The sequence below is a fragment of the Myotis brandtii genome, unplaced genomic scaffold (genome assembly GCF_000412655.1).
Source record: "Myotis brandtii unplaced genomic scaffold, ASM41265v1 scaffold441, whole genome shotgun sequence".
NCBI lineage: Eukaryota > Metazoa > Chordata > Mammalia > Chiroptera > Vespertilionidae > Myotis > Myotis brandtii.
Genome location: NW_005366873.1, coordinates 1,298,399 through 1,321,789, shown reverse-complemented (window position 1 = coordinate 1,321,789; position 23,391 = coordinate 1,298,399). Strand labels below are relative to the sequence as shown.

At 44.5% G+C, this 23,391-nt stretch overlaps 1 protein-coding gene across 12 annotated transcripts in view; it reads right to left on the bottom strand.

Annotated features, from left to right (window-relative positions):
• ABLIM1 (actin binding LIM protein 1) overlaps positions 1–23,391 on the bottom strand; it is a 187,168-nt gene that overhangs the window by 98,586 nt on the left and 65,191 nt on the right. For all 12 annotated transcript variants that reach the window (XM_014546347.1, XM_014546344.1, XM_014546346.1 and 9 more), the window contains exons 2-4: positions 21,007–21,141; positions 8,040–8,223; positions 5,488–5,597 (exon numbers count right to left, since the gene is read on the bottom strand). In XM_014546347.1, the coding sequence (XP_014401833.1) occupies positions 5,488–5,597; positions 8,040–8,223; positions 21,007–21,141 (429 nt within the window). The remainder of the gene's footprint in view (positions 1–5,487; positions 5,598–8,039; positions 8,224–21,006; positions 21,142–23,391) is intronic.

Below are 23,391 nucleotides of genomic sequence, written 5' to 3'. Positions count from 1 at the left end.
GAGAGAGAGAGAGAGAGAGAGAGAAAGAGAGATATGTATACACAGCAGTCCTTTGAATAGCTACATCTTTACTGCCACTGAAAAATTAAAAATAAACTGGGGACTGACTGCTGTTCCAATCATTAACATTCTAGTTTTACTGATAAGTGTTTAGAAGGTGTGGGTCTCAATACGTAAGAGGCATATCTGGTGAAACGAAAATAGCAAATAAAAAAATGCCATTAACTTTCCATCCACTGAGAACACTTTTGAGATCATCCATGTGCTGTGTCACTCTGGGATCTTTATGTCTGACTCATAGTTGTTATAGATTTCTATCTGAAATCCCTGAATATAAATGCTCCTTATTGCAACATACCTTGTCTGTTTGCTGTAAACCTCTGCCTACTATGTAAATCCTAAATCCCACTCCTGCGCAGTAGAGCAATATTGGAACTGCCACCCCAGGGGCTGGCACCCTAAATGCCCAGAGAGGTGAGGCCTCCCTTTAATCTCACACTCAGAGGTGGAGAAATACATTCCCTGACATTGCTACTTTAAAAAAAACAATGTGATTCTGTCACCAATAAATTTATCTGAAGTAATAACCACTTTCCCTTTTATGATACAGGGGGAAAAGCTTATAAAAAAGATGAGAGTCTGGCCAGTGTGGCCCAGTGGTTGAACAATGACCCATGAACCAAGAGGTCACTGGTTCAATTCCTAGTCAGGGCACATGCCCGGGTTGTGGGCTCAGTCCCCAGGAGGAGGTGTGCAGGAGGCAGCCAATAGATGATGTTTCTCTCTCACCAATATTTCTATGTCTCTATCCCTCTCCCTCTCTAAAAAATCAATAAAAACATGTTTTTTAAAAAAACATGCACATGACTCTATCAAAAATAACTTAAATTCAGACCAAGTGGAGCATTTGTCCTGATACCTGTGGGAGTTCCAGTGGCAGTCAGAATAATGACAGTGCTGTACAGAATGGGGAGAGAGAGGAAGATGGGTTTGGATGTATTTGTGCGTGGGTGTTCCCCACGCCAATCCACCCAACCCACATGCCATCAGACACTAGTCTGACACCCTTTGAAGTGGAAAGGGTGATTGTAGACAGCAGCCCACTCGCGCTCAGGTGCTTGAAATAGACAGGAGCAGCGTAGGAAATGACAATCCAAGCCCTATTCCCCACGCCCTAGGGCAGTGATGGCGAACCTATGACATGTGTGTCAGAGGTGACACGTGAACTCATTTTTTTTGGTTGATTTTTCTTTGTTAAATGGCATTTAAATGTATAAAATAAATATCAAAAATATAAGTCTTTGTTTTACTATGGTTGCAAATATCAAAAAATTTCTATATGTGACACGGCACCAGAGTTAAGTTAGGGTTTTTCAAAATGCTGACACGCCGAGCTCAAAAGGTTCGCCATCACTGCCCTAGGTTGTCACACACAGACTCCCCCGCACCCATCTCCTTAACCCCCGGGAGCCCAGTCCTGCCCTTATAGGCGAATTCATGGAGAAAGGAGTTGAATTAAGCTTTAGAGAAGAGTGTGTAACCTTCTGGTAGAATATAATGTCTCCAGGGCATACATTTTATTTCTAAAGTATGGATCAGCTAGACATAGGCAATTGATTTTGTTATTGATAGTAAAAGCAATCTAATTAATGCTTGCCACAACCCTTTGAGATAACTTACTCTCATCTCCGTGTTATAAAATGGTTATTGCTTATTGAATTCAAATTGCATTAGACTAGATGCAGCAAGTTTTAATTAATTCAGGGGCAATAATCCATAATTGAAGTTGTTTGTTTCTATGAATAACTTCCTGATGGTTTCCATTCATCCAATCTTGCTATAGCAGGAGGCAGCGGTGCGGGTAAAAAGTGCACAGCCCTGCAGGAAGGACACGTGGATCATGTGCCAACAAGTCAGGTCACCGCTCCGAGGCTCCGCAAGCCCCAGCTTTGAAAATCAGAGAGCGATACCTACATGGTCAAATCAATACCAGGGACGGTAATGGCCTCTGGCGCCGGACGGCTGGGGTTTGTGTCGGGACCCACCACTTAATGTCCGTGTGAGCTTGTGCGCATCATTTAACCTCTGTGACCCCTGGTCTCTTCATCTGTGAAAAGGGGATAGTTTTCACTGGGTGGTGATGAGGATTAAATGAAGATTTGTAGAGAAGTTACACAGTGCCTGATCCACAGTGAGTGCTATGTGGATGTTGGATAAGGAAAATAAAACAGAAAGGTTAGAAGAGCAGGAGCAACGGAAAGTGCACCTCTACCCAGGAAGCTCCAGCTGAGACGATTTTGGATAAACGATGGCTTCTGTCGGCCACGCTTCACTTCCTCTCTCCCTCTCACGCTGTCTTCACCTGCTCCCCGGTGACTACAGAAAACCAGCCCCGGGATGTGAAATGAAATGGCGGTTCAGAAGAGCAAACTCATTTTTCAAAGGACATTTCAGAGGAAAAAGAGGCCCTTGGCTCTCTGCTACATTTCATCGACTCTGTGAACATTATCGAGAGAGAGTTTCATTTTTGCTTTTATGTAGGAAGCTTTGCCATTTTAAAAATTGAAAGAAAGAAAAATGAGTCAAAGGGACATCAGGATAGTTTTAAAGAACCAGTGTTTTCTAATCACGCTCCAGTCAATTTCAGAAACTTGCTGAAAACTCCCCTGCGCTAGTACTCGCGTGCCTGCCTCGTCGGCGTATAGTGCATGTGTGTATCCACATCTAAGAGCTCTCTTTTTGGCAGACATCCACGCCCACATGCCTCATAAATGCTATTTGAGTACTTACCTAAATAGACAAGGACATGTTGAAAAATAACAATGAACTGATCAAAGCAGTTGCATAGGATTGAGATTTCATCCATGTGCAAGGGAAAAATATGATTTGTTCTAACAATTTGCATATTAGCAACAATTAGTATATCTGCCATTAGAGATGTGATGAATTTGAGTAGGATACATTCTTACACTTAAAATTTTTATTCCTTTTAAAATATATATGTATTTTTATTGATTTCAGAGAGGAAGAGAGAGATGGAAACATCAATGATGAGAGAGAATCATTGATCGGCGGCCTCCTGCATGCCTCACACTGGGAATCGAGCCCGCAACCCAGCCATGTGCCCTGACCAGGAATCCAATCATGAGCATCAACCACTGAGCCACACCAGTTGGGCTTTATTCCTTTTTTTATGCACAAACATGTATGTCATATAAAAATAGAAAAGAGGGATAAAGCAAAAAAAACAAAAAAAAAAACACTTTAATAAACATTGGAATAGCCATTTTGGTAGAACTGTGACTAGGACACAGGATCCTGAATTGCATGGATGGAGAGGACTGGAAGCCTTTAAAAATATCCCACTTTTGTTTCTCAATCCAAACCGTGAGGAATGTCAGATGAAACAAAAGAGAGCGCTCCAGACCAAAAAGCCAAGGACATGCCCCTAATCCGGCCTTTTAGTGGGTAGCGTGAGTATGCCTGCTGGTCTCAATTTCCCCACCTATCAAGAACGATAGTTGGACTAAAGGACTCCACAGAATGTGAGGACACAGCCGTTCCTACTATAGGCCCATGGACATGATGCTCTTTCTCACCCTATCCTGGGACTCATAAAATCCTTTTTAAAAAAATCTTTATTGTTGAAAGTATTATATATATATGCCCTTCCCTCCCGCCCCCCAGTCTTGCTATAGCAGGGAGGCAGCTGTGGCAGGTAGAAAGTGCACAGCCCTTCTAAAAATTCCCCCACATAACCTGTTCCCATTTTTTTCAGCTCCCACCCCCCACACCAGGCCTTCACTACCCTATTGTCTGTGTCCATGAGTTAAGCATATATGCATACTAACTCTTTGAAATCCTTTTCCTTAAAGACTTTGAAGAATCCCCCCAACGTTGTTGGTAATGTTCTTTCAAAGCAAGCCCTCCCACACAGTGGGTGACTAGTCCCACCGTAGGTCACCTTCCCGATGGCCTGCTTGGGATAGAGCAGGTAAGGGCAGTGAAGGACTCAAAATCCTACTAGGGTCTAGGCCTGCGCTGCTCTGTAGCCATGGCTCCACCCAGGCTGCTAGTGTTCCTCCGCAGGGCATAGACATCCTCCTGCGAAGGACCCCGTCTTGTTGAATAAGGTGACTAATACTTATTTTCTTCTTCCCTCCCAATGGCCCAAATCCAATTTCTATGCAAATGCTTTGGTCAGAACATTCTTCTTTTTAACGGGCACCAGGATTCTTTTCCGTGAACAGGAAGATTTGGACTTGCTGTTATGAACGGCATAGTGTTCCTCCTGAGGAGAAGTAGCTGATCTCATTCTTCTGTGCTGAGACCAGCAGGGCATAAAGGCGTTTTTTCCCGGGTTTCCCAAGGACTGGCGAAATCCACCGAAACCAAGGCTGACCTCTCGCCCATGTCCTCATGCCCCAGGGGAGAGATGGCGGTAGAGCTTCCTTGTCTGGAGCCCAGAGTTCAGAATGCACCTCAAAGGTTCACTCGCCTACTCACCGTTATTTACCAGAAGGAATCGTGCAATTGACCACTATTTTTATTTTGGGGAGGGTGGTTTTCTTGGGATTCTCACAGATCAGACAAGCCCTTGTCCTAAAGAATTACAAATTCCCCTGATTGACCCATATCAGTGCAGCCCATTAGCCTTTCTCTTCCTACTTCCAATTTCCTCCCATGTTAGGTATTTTTGTGTACCGTATGCATTTATTGTCTATCTGCTGCCACCAGAAAGCAAGCTTTTAGAGCAGTGGTTCTCAACCTTCTGGCCCTTTAAGTACAGTTCCTCATGTTGTGACCCAACCATAAAATTATTTCGTTGCTACTTCATAACTGTAATGTGCTACTGTTATGAATTGTAATGTAAATATCTGATATGCAGGATGGTCGTAGGCGACCCCTGTGAAAGGGTCATTCGACTGCCCAAGGGGTTGCGACCCACAGGTTGAGAACCGCTGTTTTAGAGGATGCCGACTTTGTTCTGTCCACACCTATGTCACCAAGGGCAAAAATACACATCACAGGTACCCAGCAAATTATCTAGCATCCAACGGCTAAATGTCAGAACCCCTCCAGGTGAATAAAGAATATTTAAGGGTCAGTATAAATCATCTCATTAGCTTTAGGCACAGGAGATAGTTGTTTAATACACAGAGACATCAATTATATCGCCACCGAATGCTCTCCCATCTCAACCTCTGAGACTCGAGATGGCATTTCCAATGTAAAGTTTTATAACTCCCTGTCCCTCCTTTACTGTCAAAAGGCACAATTTAATATCCAATTCTATTTATGTCTTGTTGCAATAAAGGAGATGCTCTTTATTGCATGGGTTGCAATCAAAGCTTCATGTTTTACAACTGGAAATGCCTTAGACAGTATTACTCTCAGCCCCAGCTAAGTTTCACTAAAAGAAAGACACCCGCCTAAGCTACCTTTGAGCCACGAGGAACCCATGCCAACAGGGGCTGAGACACTTACTGCCAGAGCAGGAGGCTTCTTTAGGGCTGGACGACATCGGCTGGGCACACAGTTGACACAGGCAGTCTCTCCCGTTGAACGTGACGCGGTCTCCGGGGGGAAATGGGCGCCTGGGGGACAGAAGGACATTGCTTGGCAGGTTATCCCAGCGATTTCACTCCTGTTCCTTACGCCTGCTGCCTGCTGCCCTCCGGTGCCAAGTCCTTTCTTGGAGAAGCACCAGCCCAAATGTCTGAAATGCCATCTTAACCAAACCGGCCAGCTGGACACGGTCCAAACACACAAACGTGCCTCAATTTGAGAAGGGAGAATGCGCTGCGTCTGCGGGCATCCAGACAGTAAAGGGAATGAATGAGTCACCTCTGCTCACTAGTGGGGGGATGTTCCAACAAGTCGCTCAGCGGGGCGCACACAGTAAAATTTTCCAAATGGAAAACCTTTCATGAAGAAACATTTCAAATGCCATACATTCCTATTCAGGCTTAAGGCCCCTCCCCAAGAGAGCTGGTCACAGGTCAAGCGTTAACGCTTTCAGCTCCGAAGACCTCTGTGATAAATTCTGCTGAATTAGACTTTGTCCTGGACATCTGAATGGGCAATGTGAATGGATCATTGTGCCGGGTGGGACCCAGTTTCTTGTGGAGAAATATGACAATGCCATAAATATCTGTTTAAAAATTACTACTAGTTTCTTTCCAGAAAGAGAATATCCTTTTCCATGAGACAGTCATCAATAACAGCACATTTTGCAAAAATACTGCCTTCTGCATATATGGTACCAGTTTCTTCTGCAGGCAGATAGCATTTTGACAAAATCATGCATGAACAGCCATAGGTCAGCTTCCATGCCTCCTTACTTGCGCTAGGCCAGTGATGGCGAACCTATGACACGCGTGTCAGAGGTGACACGTGAACTCATTTTTTTGGTTGATTTTTCTTTGTTAAATGGCATTTAAATATATAAAATAAATATCAAAAATATAAGTCTTTGTTTTACTATGGTTGCAAATATCAAAAAATTTCTATATGTGACACGGCACCAGAGTTAAGTTAGGGTTTTCCAAAATGCTGACACGCCGAGCTCAAAAGGTTCGCCATCACTGCGCTAGGCCAAGGTGCCAATTATCTTCATTAACATGGGTTTTCGTTTTCAAATGTGTGATTGTCTCGATGGGAAATGGGGAGCTCATAAGCAAAACAGCCCCGCACACCTGGGTCAGAGCGATTACTTAAGGACAAAGTCAAGCTTCTTGATGTGAGTTTTGCTTTCACAACTGCCATCCCTCCTGAAGTCGCCCTTGGGCTGCCTCACAGTGGCAGTGAACTGTGAACTGTAATACACACCCAGGGAGTACATTCGAACCTAAGACCACGCCACCCGTGGCTTGCTGCCAGTCGCCGAGGAGCGTGTTAAATGCTCTACCCCCAAGTTTTAGAAATGCTGAGTTGTGGTCGCCTCTCTTCTCAGGGTTCAGTGTTCCTTTCCATTGTTCAGATAAGGCCCAGAGAGGGTCAGCGACCGGCCTGGATGGATCAGCTGGGGAGGCCAGGTGACAGGCAGGTGCAGGGGATGCCCACCAACTCAGAACCTCCTTATGATAGGAGTCAAACCCAACTTAAGTTCTCTAATGTGTAGCACTCACCGCAAAACAATAAAAGCACATTTTCCCACCCACACTTCAGTTTCCTTCTCTCTGACTGATCGTTTTAATCAAGTGAAGTTAAGATTTACATTGTAGATGATAGATGACCAGGAGCAGGGATTGGCAAACTTTTTACCTCCTTATGATAGGAGTCAAACCCAACTTAAGTTCTGTAATGTGTAGCACTCACAGCAAAACAATAAAAGCACATTTCCTACCCACACTTGTTTCCTTCTCTCTGACTGATTGTTTTAATCAAGTGAAGTTAAGATTTACGTTGTAGATGATAGATGACCAGGAGTAGGGATTGGCAAACTTTGCGCCTAAAATACCAGCTCATAGATATTTTTTGTACTTGGTGGATCATATGATTTTTGTCACAACTACTCAACTCTGTAGCTTGAAAGCAGCCATACATGATTCATTAACAAATGGGTGTGGCTGTGTCCCAATAAAACTTTATTTACAAAAACAGGTATTAGGTCTAATTTGGAGCATAGTTTGCCCACTCTTGCTCTATGAGACTACTTACACACACACACACACACACGTGCACACACACACACACACACGTGCACACATACATGCAAGAACTTCTACTTCCAAAGAAGCTTTATCTTTCTAATCAGTTATGTCATTTCCTCCCAATGTTTCATTGCTCAAAACCTTTTGAGACCTAGAGCTACTTTCAGACTTGGTTTCAAGCCACTCAATATGAGTCTTACTATTTAGTAGAAGACACCATAAATTACTTTTGACAAAGACTGCGAATACAGTTGAAAGATAAAGGAATCTAAGGACACATCAGAAAAAAGAATATTTTAAGACTAAGCACAATTCAAGACTCCAGGGGGCCATCCCAAGCATTGACAGCAGAGCCCAGCACTCTGCCGGGAAGCCCTCACTTACTTGCAGATGGTACACGCGAAGCAATTGGGATGGTAGGTCTTGCCCAGGGCAGTCACCACCTCTCCTTCCACGAACTCCCCACAGCCATGGCAGCGTGTCCCATACATCCTCTGGTAGTCCAGGGTGCAGAGATACTCCCCGTTCTTTATGAAGAAGCCACCTTGGGCCAGGTCACAGCCGCACACTGTGGAAAGACAAGTTCACATCCGGTTATGTTGTCTGTCCAGCTGCTGGGACAGTTGCCCTCTGCATGCTGTTCACTTACTCTATGATCTCAGTGGTTTGGGCTTAGGGGAGGGGACTGGTACAAAGAGCTATTTATTGTTGGGCTCTGATCTCTCTCTTGCCTCCCTCCCCTTTAGTTTCCTATCCTTTGGGAGCGATGCAATATCTCATACCAGTAAACTCCATTGGCCAGGTCTCAATGACTTTTGTGGTATGTCTAAGATTCAGAGATAATCAAACGGTCTTGGATGGAATGATACTCTTAGTTCATGGTGTCTTAAATATGAACCAATCTGTCCCTGGCAATGCCATTTAGGAAAGGTGCCTACTGCTTGCCCACACAACTGCTTTGTTTGAGCCAAGATTGTAACCGAGCTGAGTAATAAATTCCCACTCTATGAAAAGCAGTAGCTGAAATGTCCAATGTCTATTTTTTCACACTCTGGAAAATACTTTCTCATAGCTATGGAAAATTCAGACGTTTAATTTTCTCTTTGTGCAGTAAATAGGAATAGCCAATTATTTATGTATTATAGAGTGAGAGATAAAAATGAACAGGCAGAAGAGGAGAGAGAAGGGAACTTGCCCAAGAGAAAATGATCGTTCAGGACCTTAACACATGCAAAAGAGGGTGCTTCGCTGTGTCTGGATCCTGGTGTCTTCTTTCAGGGCTGCAGCTGTGGGCTATGGAGACGGGGCAAGGAAGCAGGTCCTGGGATGCCAGGGGCTGGGGCCCAGTTCAGACAAGACCAGAGAAGGCCACAGTAACATGTCCAAAACCAAAGCCTCAGGCGGCCACTGCTGAAGGACTGGGAAGCTACAGCCAAAGCTGGAAACCTCCAATCTTAACCCCCCAATTCCCAAGGTTGCGTGATGCCTGTACAATCAAGGGCCTTAGGCCAAGAACTCAGGATGCTTCTTGGTTATTCCTGCAAGCAGCTAATAGGCACTCAGTTGGGGTATGAAGGAGGTGAGTTCAATCACTAAATTGCTTGCCTACTAGAACTCTTTCAGGGTCCAGATTACTTCCCATGACTCATGAACACACCTAGATGAACTCATGCTGACTACAGGCACATTCTGATGGAGCTAACTACTCCCCCACCTTCAGTTCGCTGCTACTTCATAACTGTAATTTTTTTACTGTTATGAATCTTAATGTAAATATCTGATATGCAGGATGGTCTTAGGTGACCCCTGTGAAAGGGTCGTTCGACCGCCAAAGGGGTCACAACCCACAGGTTGAGAACCGCTGACCTAGATGAACTCATGCTGGCTACAGGGACATTCTAACGGAGCTAACTACTCCCCTACCAGACTTCACTAACTGCAAACGATTAAAGATAGTCAGTGTGACGTAGAGCCTACAAGCAGGCTGTCCACTGGGGATCCATCAGCCTTTGTTTAGATCAACACTCCACTGTTATGACCTCCTTCTTTGTGATTTACAATCAAGTAACCCAAGATGATAGCCGAAGTCCATCACGCCTGAGAATGACCACCCTATAAATACTACTGTGATCACATTACCTGGAAAACAGCTCATTCACCACCTGCTGCCTCCTCTAACCTGCCAGGGTCCCCACTGTTCTCACATCTGCTTCATCCTTACCAAATGGGTCCTGTGGGTTGAGGGAATGCAAATATGGACTAACCTCATCCTGCCTGCAAATTCCTTCAACAGCAATAAACATAATCTTGAGTTGGGGGAGAAGGGGATTATAGAATATCTCAGAGATTTTTCTTCAATATTCTTCTATGTACATATCTTATTTTCCCACAGGGTGACAAAGCACTTTATGGGTAAGAGTCCTCATCTTTACTTCTTTTGATCCTTCAACCATGCTGTCTAAGGTAACAACTGGGAGCAATTTTTGAGAAAAGTTGAATTGAGCCTCAAATTTGACGGGTTCCCCTGGATTCCAACCCTCAGTGACATCATTTGCTCTTCCAAACTTTCCTACTTCTCAAAGTCATGAGAAGTGAAAAAAGAATGCATTTGAACTACTATTAATTCCCTTTATTCTCTCCTCCAATCCCCACAAATTTTTTTTTATTAAAGTTGGTCGGTTTTATATTAACAGCTTAGCAAATACTTTTAACTTTTTTAAAGTGCTTTTAAAAATACTCTTGCACAAAGCAAAACTTTCACATCCAAGTGATCAAGAAGTCTCAGTTAGTAAGATCAAACTTCAGTAGAGTTTTTGATTTTTAAAACTATTTAGATCTTTAACTTTGGGTGCTCCACTTGTCTTTGCTTTAGTTGAAAATTAACATATGCCCAGGGAAAAGCAGAGATCCCTTTCATTAAAAATTATATATACCTGCCAGTGACGGAGATTAATTGCTTCCTTCTCAGTGACCAATTATTTAAAACATGTGCGCCACGCAAGGCCCCTCTGACTCTTGCTGCTTTGCCGTCACGAAGGTGTGGCTACCCCAGCCATCTGCCTTGAAGATGTTAAGGTCTTGAATTAATTTACTGAATACTATTAACTAGTTAAGTAGAAATGTGTACATCTAAGCAATTTGATGTAGAAGCTGTGATATTGTAACAGGCACATTTAAAATTTTTAAATCTTAAAGAAACAATAATAGGAGCTGCCTGTGTTGTAAAACTCCCAAGGAACAAAGTACAGAGGTGTCAAGTAAGGATGAAAACAGAACAGGATTTTCGTGGCATCAACAGGGCTGCAGTAGCAACGATCTCATCAACCTTCTAAAAGCTGCAGTTAACACTGAATGTTGCAACGAATCCACGTTTAGGAGAATAGGAAATACTTAAAACTCTGCCCAAAGGCCAGCTGGGGGTAAAATGCAAAAGACATTTCCTTCATTGATATCAGAGACTGAACACCTTTGCTGGGCGGCCACTGTCATTTGTGTTTTCACCAATTCATACCACCAAGAGAGGAAGGGACATGACACAACGGTGATCAATGTGTTCAATTTAGTTTTGAGCAACACAAGAATTTTAGTTGGGGCCAGGAGTCTTAGGTGGGTCCTTTCTTCTCTTTTCTAGAGCAAGTGCCAGCTGGTTAGCCCATCACAGGCAAAGGGAGTCCTTCTGTTCAGGGAAGTGGAGGCTCCAGGGCTGGGACCTGTGTTACACCTGCTGTTTCCGGTGATCAGGGCCAGCTGCTCCAGAAGTGCTACTTGACCCACCTGCCTGGGCCCGCACGGTCCCTGCTCCTCCCAGGCACTGGAGCTGGGGGTGGGACAGACGCAGGGCATGGAACTCGGAAACACTCCCTGGAGGATCAGTCCTGTGATTACCAAAGACTTCCCATCCTCTTCCTCCATCCTCTACTCCAACTCCATTTTAAAATAATTTTATCTCATCCGAGATGTTATTCTACTTATTTCCTCAAACTCTTTTTTCATAGAAAATACTGAGGTAGACTTTCACATCGTGCCTTCCCAAACCACCAAAAATTCCACGGTGTGTGGGGTCTCCTTGAGTCAGTCTTTGGTCTGGAACCCAGGGCAGTCTGTTTGAAAGCATCAGGCACTGAAGCTCAAAAGAGCCACACCCTGCAGCCCAGAGCTCAAAATAGCCGAACAGAGACTCGTAAACAATAACGTGAGGGGGCAGCTTCCCGCCAGAAATAACTATTTGCTAATGTGTCAGCCTGGAAGCTAATACTAACCCTCAAAAAACATGTTGCGATGGTTTTTCACATTAACTTCTCAATGCCCATACATTTCAATGACCTTTCCTGGGAAAGAAGATATCGAGAAGCCCAAGCAGATGGCAAAAGCGGGCCCCCAACGCAAGGGCTGTATTTAACTCGGAGCCTGAATTTACAATAACAAGTGGAGAGAATTGGTTGGAAGGGAATCATTTTGGCATCTCTTTTATCAATAAAATCTTTGACTATGTACTAAGCTTGTTTTTAACACTAGTAACACTTCATGGGCAAACAGTATTAATTCTAACCAGCTAAAATAACAAAGAGATCACCCAGAATGATATCTCTCAACGTCCTCTTTTTTTTTTTTCCTTCTAAGATTTGGCCCATAACACAAAAACAGGTATTAACGTCTTCCATGCCAGCACAGATTACTTCAGTAACCAGAAGTACCAGGCACAGGGCTGCCAATGTGCACAAGGAGAAGTAAGAGCTGGCCGTGTTCATAGGACCTTGCTTACCCCAGGCAGACTTATCTCAAAGTAGCCACACCTTGGAATTTTGGGTCCAGAGGTATAATTTGGGTTTTTGTTTGTTTTCGTTAATACTCACTTGAGGATATTTTTCCATTGATTTTTAGAGAGAATGGAAGGGAGAGGGAGAGACAGAGAGAGAAAAAAACATCGATGTGGTTGACTCCCACACTTGCCTCGACCAGGGCTGGGCAACCGAGGTATATGCCCTTGACCGGAATCGAACCCACAACCCTTCAGTCACAGGGCAGCATTCTATCCATTGAGTCAAACCAGCTAGGGCATCCATTGGTATATATTATTCAGATTTATCTTCACTCCAACCCCCTTCCCTTTTCGGTCCCCAGAAAGATCTGCATCATGTGTCTTTGCCTTTTATGAACTTCCAGGCTCCCAGGAGGCAGCCTCAGTGAGAGCTACCTGTGTGTCTATAAGCTGAACCGAGAGAAAACAGATGAAGGCACAGATGCAGTGCTCTCTTCATCAGCAACCACAGAAAGCAGAGAGCACGGTGTCTATTAACCCTCCTCACGGGTTCTTTACCTCTAGTTTCTCTCCTGCCCAGCCTCCCCTGCTCACCTCCTAAGAGACCACTTTATCAGGTGGTTCCCCTGCTCTGCTCTGCCAAACGTTTTGACCTTGCACATGAGGCCCCTCATCTTCCAAATGTTCATGTCAGTCTTCCTGAACACCCCACCAACACTTTGCTCCAATCAACCTGACCTGCCACCCCCTGCCGGACGGACACCTCCTCTCACCTCCTGCCCGTGCCAACCCCACCCAGCCTCCCTGGCTGTACTCAAGTTTGACCTCCTGATGAAACTGACCGCTTCCTCCAGTTCCCCAGCTCCGATTCCTCAGGGCTCAGAACAACTACTGACATTCAACTCACATTTAATATACGTTGTCTTGTACCTTATACTGCCCTTGTGATTTTCTCTTGGTTTCAATGCAAGTTTATGAAAGGCAGAGACAACTTCTTATGCCATTTTAGATCTTCTACAATACTTAGAGAGATGGCAAATTATTGCCTCTATCCCCTCACTCTGTATCGCTTTAAACCAGGCTGGTGTCCGGACAGTGTGAATGGGGCCAAGTTCCTTTAGCTCAGCATAAGGAAAGGGCATTTGGGCATGACTTTGAGCCAGCAATCCTGTCTTTGCTTCTGAAAGTACCTAGTTGGCATCAAGATAGTCATGCCAAGGTAGGAACTCTGCCGGCCCCCAACTTCTTGAGTCTTACTTAAGATTGAACTTCCTCAGCCACTGGAACTGACGGCAACTCAACAACTCAGGAGACCATTTTGGTTCACAGGTGCTACGTAGGGTCAGACAATGCCCTACTTTGTGTTTAGCAGAATCGAGAAGGCCCTGATTACAGGGAATAAGATTGCAACTGGTCAAGTGCTGTAGGGTCAGACAATGCCCTACTTTGTGTTTAGCAGAAGGTCCTGATTACAGAGAATAAGATTGCAACTGGTTAAGTGCTGCATGATTGAAGGTGCATGGAAAGAAACTAGAATGGGATCACAGGGTAGCAACGGGAATAATTAAAGGGCTGGGAGAAGGGACTTAAAGTAGATGAAATTGGGATTAGACTGAAGAAAAAGAGGCCAGGGTAATAAAAGGCTTCGAGTATATGGTGGGTTATTTTAAGGAAATCAATAATCAGCTCTTCTCCATTGAGGGAGGGCAAAATGGGAAAAAGTTTATTTTACATGTACCGAGAGATGTAAGTTAGAAAAGCTAACAGACATACCACAGAGGTGACTGCAGGTGAGAACAGCTTTCTGAAAGAAGCTGTGCCCATTGTTCTCGCAATGATGAGAACATCAAATTCATCATTTTACCACTTTGAGTTAGTTCTTATACCAGATAAATCAGATAATATAATTTTACTTTAAACAAGTATCTAAATACAGGAAACCCTTAATCTCTATATTCAACCCTCCACTTTTCATCCATTTTATCCCATAAAATTCCTTGCATTTTATAAACGCATGTATTCTACACGGAATGATTGTGACCTGTTAAACGCCTCACAAAACCTAAGGTGGCAAAAGTGGAAAAGTGCTCTGATAGCTGGGATGTTTTCCCCAACCCCTTCACAGAACTCAATCTTTAAAGAACAATTCTTGAAAAATATATTGCAATTCACTGACATTAGTAGAAGTTGTAACCAGAATTTTCTAATTGTTTTAGATCAACACTTTAAAAATAATGTTAATGTTCATGGGCTCCTCTTGATGGTGTAAACATTATAGAGGCCAAAGGATTTTAACAATCAATCAAAAGGTAGCATTTGCCACACCTTTTAACACATAGTTAATTAAGACTCATGTTGCTTAGTGGCACTAGTCTCTCTTAAAACAGAATTCTCTGAGGATTTCTGCCACTCCAATGCTACCTACATGGAAGAGTGTACATGATCTGATTCTATTTTTACATGATCTGATTTTTTGAAATTTCTATAGACACCCAATGTTCAGAAATCTTTAAAAAACTATGTGTCTATAAATAACATACAACACTAGTTCTATTTTTTAAAAGGAATAAAGTTACTATAATTAATGTTTAAAATGCCATCTTTCAAATGATGATGGGAACATCACGGTTCCATTCGTTTCTGGTAGAAACTTGCTTGTCCAAATGAAGGCCACTGTCAGCTCTCGCCACACCAGTCTTCACCATCCACTGCCTTGAACGAGGCAGCCTCTGCCCTTGCCCACAACTAGCCCGCTCCCCCTTTCCAGTCCTGGGCAGGTGAGTAAACTCTCCGGAGCATCTGTGCTTCACCATATCTTGTCTCCTTGGCAACATCCCCAGACCACTGAGTGCTAGGTGGTCTCTGCAGCCTTGACCGCTCACCTCCCCTGTCCTGCTACCAGTCACGGTCCACTAGTAAGCACACTACTTGCCACCAGATCGCAGGTGTTGGGGTCCAGCCCCAGCAGGTCCAGGGGTTCCCAAAGGTGTGGACTGAGTCGGCGAAGAAGGAAGGACACGGAGGCGGCGTTCAGTTGGTCAGCATGGTCAGGTTCTCTTTTTATTGTCCTGTTACATCAGTATTTATACTATTTGATCCCATAAGCATGCCTCTATAATTACATCATGGTATGTTTTGGGTCACGTTCTACAATTCCTTGTTTCTTATCTGACCTTAGCCAAAAATCCTGTCTCTATCTAGTTCTGTTGATTTTAATCTTGTCTAGGTTAATCTCTGTGTTCCATTATAAGGGCTATTCCAAGGTCACTGCTCTACTGATAGGCTACAAGGAAGTGACTGAAGGAGTTTATCCTACCCAGTCAAGGTTATGTCCTCCCAGCCTCGCTGCTTGCCTTCCCTGGGACTGCCCTGTGTCAGTGGGCCTCCAGGGGTATAGGCTTTGGTGCTTTCCCTGGTGGGCAGACCCCTGGGGATGCGGGCCCAACAAGTCCCAAATTTATCGCCAACAGTCTTAGTCCAAGTTCTTCATAAGTAGTACATGGTATTTCTGTAACACTAGGGGGATTTACTGATTTATTCTCTTCCTTAGTCCTGTTAACCCCTAACCTGGGGAAACAACTTTTCTCGGGGAGGTGGTCCTGGTTAAAACACATAGAGCTAAGAAGGGGAGCAAACATATGTCATATACGCCAGGTCCCTTGAAACATAAGCTGTGCAGATGTTTCTTCCCTGCAGTGACTGCATCAAGCAGCAAGGGTGGATTGGCTTCCAGCACGCAGGTTCTTCAGGGATAGGTGCTGTGTATGCCTTTAGCCCTCCATAGTCTAGCACAGCGAATGAATAGATGATAGATACTCTATAAACATTTCACTTGGCAAAGACCATTAAGTATTGATATTCTCAGGTTTTATGCAAAAATTAAGTGACTTTTAGCATGGAAAGAATGCAAACCTGCTTTTGGAATTATGAAGTCCACATTGTTGACTTTTTTACTAGAAGGAATTAAGTGGTTGTTGTATTTTCCTCTTTTATCTGTCAGCTCAAACTTCTCTTTCTGGAAATGGGGGTGAGGGGAGCCTTCCCTGACCACCTGCCCCACCACAAACACACCAAGATCCTCCTGTTGCAAGCTCACACTGCTGCTCATGCACCTCCTTTCATTTTCCCTTTATTGCACCAATCACAGTGGTAAATCATACTTGCATAATTATTTGATTGTCTGATTAATATTCAGGCTGTGATAACAAAATTTGGGTGACTTATAAACAACAGAAATTTATTTCACACAATTCTGGAGGCTGGGAAGTCCAAGACCAAGGTGCTTGCAGGTTCAGTGTCTGGCAAGGGCCTGATTCTTGGTTCACACATGGCTATCTTCTCTCTGGGTCCCATGGCAGAAGAAATAAGGGGACCTCCTTTTATTAGAGCACTAATCCCCTTCATGAGGGCTCTATCCCCATAATCTAATTATCTCCCAAAGCTCCACCTCCAAATACCATCACATGGGGGATTGAGTTTCAACATATGAATTTGGGAGGGAATAAAATAATTCAGTCTGGGTGCAGAAAACTATACAACAGAGAGTTCTATACCCTTTCTTCTTTCAAAATTCATAGGAAATATCTAGATACCATGACTTTTCCATCTCTAAATTACTAGTCAGATATGTTTGGAACATACATTTTAATAGCTACTCTTTAGCCGAGCATTTCATACCTAAATTTTACATTGAATGAAGCTGTTCTACAGAAAAGCCTAATTGCTGGGAATTTCATAGGCCACCCCACCACCTGGTTAATTCTGCCTTCTATCCAACCTTTTATGCCATTATTTGATATAATTATTCAGTTATATTTATCTCCTACTAGAGAGTAAACTTCTTGAGGGCAGAAATTTTTATCTGTTTTGTCCACTATTATACCCAGTGCCTAGATTGACATGGTAGGTGCTCAATAAGGTGAATGAATGAATGAACAAGCTAACTCATACAACTTAACAAAAGGAAGACAAACAACCCAATCAAGAAATGGGCAGAAGACCTAAATAGACACTTCTCCAAAGAGGACATACAAATGGCCAAGAGACATATGAAAAAATGCTCAATGTCACTAAACATCAGAGAGATGCAAATTAAAATGACAATGAGGTATCACCTCACACCTGCGAGAATGGCTGCCATCAATAAATCAACAAATAACAAGTGCTGGTGAGGATGTGGAGAAAAGGGAACCCTAGTAACTGCTGGTGGGCATGTAGACTGGTACAGCCATTATGGAAAACTGTGTGGAGTTTCCCCCAAAAAGTAAAATGGAACTGCCATGTGACCCAATAACCCCACTTCTAGGAATATATCCTAAGAAACCAAAAACACCAATTGGGAAGAATATATGCACTCCTATGTTCACAGCAGCATTGTTTATAATAGCTAAGATCTGAAAACGGCCAAAGTGCCCATCAGTATATGAATGGATAAAAAAGCTGTGGTACATTTACAAAATGGAATATTATGCAGCTGTAAAAATGAATGATATCTCACCCTTTGAGACAGCATGGAAGGACCTGGAGAGTACTATGCTAAGTGAAGTAAGTCAGTCAGAGAAAGACAACTATCACATGATTTCACTTATATGTGGAATCTAAAAAAACAAACAAACTGACAATCAAAATAGATCCAGAGACATGGAAGAATGCAACAGACTGAGGATCCTCAGAGGGAAAGGGGTGAGGGGAGGGAAGAGATCAACCAAAGAACTTATATGCATATATGAATAACCCAAGAACATAGACAATAGCGGGATGAAGGCCTGGGAGGGGAAAGGAGGGGAGGAGGAAGTAAGGGGTCAATGGGATGGGGGAGGAAAGGGTCATCTGTAACATTTTCAACAATAAAGATAAATTTTTAAAAACCATACTTTTCTTTGGAACTCGAATATTAATAAATGTTTCCAATGGCATAGCTTGTCAACTAGATTGATGAAATGCTTCCTATGACGTATGCTCTCAAATGGTTACTAGACAGTAACATGATCTTCTGAAAAGGAGTGTAAGTGAAGCTATCGATCATGGACTACAGAGCTACACGTCTGTCTAGCAGATACAACAGATAAGAGACTGCGCTGAAGGCTGTTTCATATTGACAGCATGAAGCAAATTATATGGTACAACTTTCCCACACAAATAACTTGCATTCAGTCCTTAAATATAAACTAGAAGAGAAAAAAGCAAAGAAGCACCCCCCCTTCCCCCTGATGGGGTTAAACAAAATTGTCTCCTAACACCTTGACGTACTGAACAGTGACTACCCACACCTGGGACTAATGCTTTGTATGTTTAACTACACATACAGACTGTATTGATTTCATACCAAATCTACCCCTTGAGACATGTCTCAGGAAATTTCTGAGCACAAAGTAAAGCAAAATATAATTCTTGACTCCAAGGTAGCTGAGCTGGATGTAACCAGAAAATATATGAAGCAAATTATATGGTACAACTTTCCCACACAAATAACTTGCATTCAGTCCTTAAATATAAACCTTAAGAGAAAAAAGCAAAGAAGCACCTCCCCTTCCCCCTGATGGGGTTAAACAAAATTGTCTCCTAACACCTTGACGTACTGAACAGTGACTACCCACACCTGGGACTGCTTTGTATGTTCAACTACACATACAGACTGTATTGAGTTCATACCAAATCTATCCCTTGAGACATGTCTCAGGAAATTTCTGAGCACAAAGTAAAGCAAAATATAATTCTTGACTCCAAGGTAGCTGAGCTGGATGTAACCAGAAAATATTTACTCTCTGACCTGCTATCTCAGAGGCTCCCATTCGGTACTTCTGGGTTCTATGCACATAGACAGTTACGTGCACATGGAATCAGCGGACTTCAGACCTGGGTCCATTTAAATAGCCACGGTCTAATCTTTTTATGTTACAGACAAGAGCATGGAGCCCCAGGGAGACAGGGGACTTGCCTGAGATCACAGAGCTGCTTCGTGGCGATGGCAGGACTCCGGCCACACAGAGTCGCAGCCCAGTCAGCCCCCTGGGTGTGACTCTGGTGTTTCCTGACGGCCGCCTTGGGTGGCCTGAAAACTGGGGACTTGTACTTCTCACAGGGTTCTCAGGCGGACTGGAGACTCTCTCGAGGGCGCATTACAGCCTTTGGTAATCTGTGTCATGTTCAATGGGAATTAAGCTCACGTCCCCTTCCCTTTGCATCTTCTCACCCGAGCTCTATGCTTGTGCTCTTTCTCCTGAAAAGATGATGCTCAATGCAAGAAACAGGACATCGGAAAAGCCCTGTCTCTCTTTTTTCCATGTATTTGAGGGTCTCTAGGCAGCCTGGAGTCTGCTTGACAGCCCCCCCGGCCATGGAGGGCTTAAGATGGCAATGCTGAGCCCTGTACCTAACAGACTTAAAATGAAACACAGTTTCCAGGGATGGGTGGGTACCACGTGCAGGGTGCAGAGTAAAGAGACAGAGTGGGATTACAGTTGCCCCTCTTCTCTCTCTCTTCCTACATCCCCCACGCCAACCTCAGCCACCCCAACATGCCTTCAGCTCAAGTGACCTATTTCTCAAATAAGCACAAAGCAATGTCTCTCTCTCCCCACTCAGCCAGGCCCTGGCCCCAGAATTACAGGTCAGCATATTTGATACCACGATGCCAACAGTTCTAAGCCCCAAAGGGAGGCTTGTTAATGGAAATCGACCTCAAGTTGGTAGCTTCCTGGATGGGATGTATTTTTCTGCTTGGAGGCCTTCCAAGTATTTTTGCTTAATGCTCACTTCTTAATACACACACACACCACACACCACACACCACACACCACACACCACACTACACACACACACCACGCACTACACACATACCACTACACAGCATACACATACCACACACACACCACACACTACACACACACACACACACACACCACACTACATACACACACACCACTACACACCATACACACACACCACACACTACACACACACACACCACTACACACCATACACACGCATCACCACACACACACACACACACACAAACACCCCCACACACACACCACCACCCACCCAATAATACACACTACCACCATACACATACACACACACACACCCCTTACACGCCCACCCCACATGCCACACACACACACACACACACACACCATACACACATACACACCCCTTACACGCCCACCCCACATGTCCCACAGGAGCCAGTGACTCAGCACCCCAACCTTACCAGTCTTCCAGCCCTCCTCTAAATAATAGCTGTTGGGATAAAGTTACTCTGTGGTAGGAATCCCTCATTTCACAGGAAAATAAATAAAAAGTTCAAAATACATAACTGCATTTTCACTGCTCCCCTATAATTAGTGCCCCACTCCAAGAACCTGGAACTTCAGTTAACATCCAAAGGCCTGTGCATCCCTGGTGTTGGGGGGACCCAGTCTGCCTCCTGAGTCTAATCCAATCCCACACTAGGGACGCTAAGTGACTCCTGGGCTTCTGAGCATGCTCACTCCTCATCCGGTGACTTGGTGTGGAGAGGGGACGGGGCAGACCCCAAGGGAAGTACTGGCTGCGACATGCCACGCAGACAGGGAGCTGGAGGCCCCGTACCTTTGCAGGTGAAACATTTGATGTGGAAGTGCTTGGTCTGGACCCGGAGCACCTCACCCTTGCACGGTTCCCCGCATTTATGGCAGTGAATGGCGGGCTTCTCAGATGGGTGGTGAGGGTCCTGAGGGTGGGCCACTGGAAGAAAAAGAAAAGATCTAGGTGAGCAGACAGAACTCCTACAACAGGGGTCGCTATGGGCGTGCATAAATATCCCCCTAACGTTGGTATCAAATGAGCCACATATTAATGCATCAGAGTGAGCCGAGCCCCTCCCCCCAGGCCATCACCATGGGGATCCACACATGAAATGAGAGAGCTGTGGCTCTCACAGTCCAGCAGGGAAAACACAGGGCATGTGCCACTGGGAACCAGCAGTTCTTTCTTCCTCTCAAACTTCTCTAGGACTTCCTCGCTGGGCCATTCAGTATGTGATCTTGTGAGGTGCGATGCTTTGTAACAGGTCTTTAAATTCACGACACTGTACATGCCTGGAGGATGGGAACCATTTCTTAAACTCATGTTTTTTCTACCCATTTGTACTTTTCCTTCCTTCTTCCAGATCCTCAGAACACAGCAGAATGCTCACGCACCAAAGGATGTAGTTGGTGTTTGTTTAGTTAGTATGTGCTGGCTGGCTTCTCATCTACTCTACCAGAGCCATGCCTGAAGTTCCTTTGGCAACTCAGTTAACCTTCCGGAAGCCTGCTGTGAGCCTCCTGTATGTGCACAGTCCCTGATACACACCCTGCAGGCAGTAATTTAAGAAACTAAATAAATTAGCAATTACGTGATCCTCTCTGAGCCTCAGTTTCCCCTCCTGCAAGAAAAGGTGGTTGGATCAGATGATGGCAAAGGTCTTTTCAAGCTCCAAAATCACGTGGGACTATCCTCTCAGTTTCCAGAGCGTGGCTGGCCGAGAATATCACCGCTGCCCGGCGCAGGAACAGGACTCACAACCTCCCCTGTACTAAGGGCTGAGAGAGACGTCAGCGAGAGCACACCCATGGCCTTGAACTAGCCGGGGGTCCTCACGCAACTTGCTGTTCTTCAGCCCGAGAAGGCAGCGGCACTCTCTGCTATAAAGTGCCTTTTCTGAGTTGGGTCCTTGGCAGGAAGAACCGTGTGACATATAAGACGGATTACATAAGTAGCTGTGTGAGTGCGATACGGGATAAGAACAATAAACCCCAAATTAATCAACCGACACAAAGAACAGAGATGATTTTTTTTTTCTCAAGCAGTAAAACCGGGTTGGACAGGAGATGGGGGAGAGATGTGGGCAGATATTTCTGAGACTCGATTTAGAAAAGCACCTACAGCCAGGAGCTCACTGTCCCCCGAGCATAATAGCGCACTGTTTCCCCTGGCCCACGGTCACGGCTCCTTTCGCCTGGAAAGAGTTGGAACAGGACAGTCCAAATAATCCATTATCAGCTACATTCTGAGAAACAAGGTTGTTCTTGTGAGCAGCAGGTGCTGTTTCGGGTTGAACACCTGATCCGCAGTCTCTGTGCTGGACCCCGGGAGTGTCCGGCAAAGGCACCAACATTGAGCTACACCTGCATTTCCTTATCTGCCTGCTGGGATCTCTCTTGGAAAGCTGTGTTTGTGACAGAAGCCAGTATGAGCTACAGGAATGAAGGAGGGGCATAATTTCAAGATGTCTAAACAACCATCGACTTTTAACATTCACCGGACATTAAAAACAGTTTCTGTTAACAATATACACTCCGAGTGCTAGTGGAGAACATGTGAGTTGCTCTTTTAAGCTAATTCCTGCTTCCTATAAGAATGAGGAAACTCATATTTATTGAGCATCTACTACATGCCAGGCATGATGCTAGGTGCTTACACATAAGTCATTTTATTATACCCACTATCCCCCTCTCTCTTCCACCTCCCCCACTCCCCTGTCCGTGAGGTGGGTAATATTGTTCCCATTGGACAGATGAGAAAGCAGAGCCTCAGAGACACAGGAAGTGGAAGCTAAAAGAGCTACACCCAGGCCATTCTAACTCCAGAGCTCATGCTCCTCCCATGCTATTTGTCTACATCAAAATATTGTCATAAATCAGGTCATTATTATAAGTCAGGCAATACTTTATTTAGCTGTGCTCAAGCTCAAGCTCAAGTGCAGTTCTAAAAGCAGCAGTAGGTCTCGGCTTACAAAGGAGCAGACACAGTGTGTGCGATAGTGACGCTAGCTGGACACGGTGCCCACCTGGTGATGCTCAAGGTGGCTGTGCCTACACCCCCAACCAGAACCCCGGTGGCTGCCACGAAGTAAAATTAGCACCATGCAGATTCCTCAGCCCCACTGGACTGAGTGGGGATCTGTTGTTGGAATGAGATCAGGGCATTCCTTTGCATGCTACAATTTAAGAG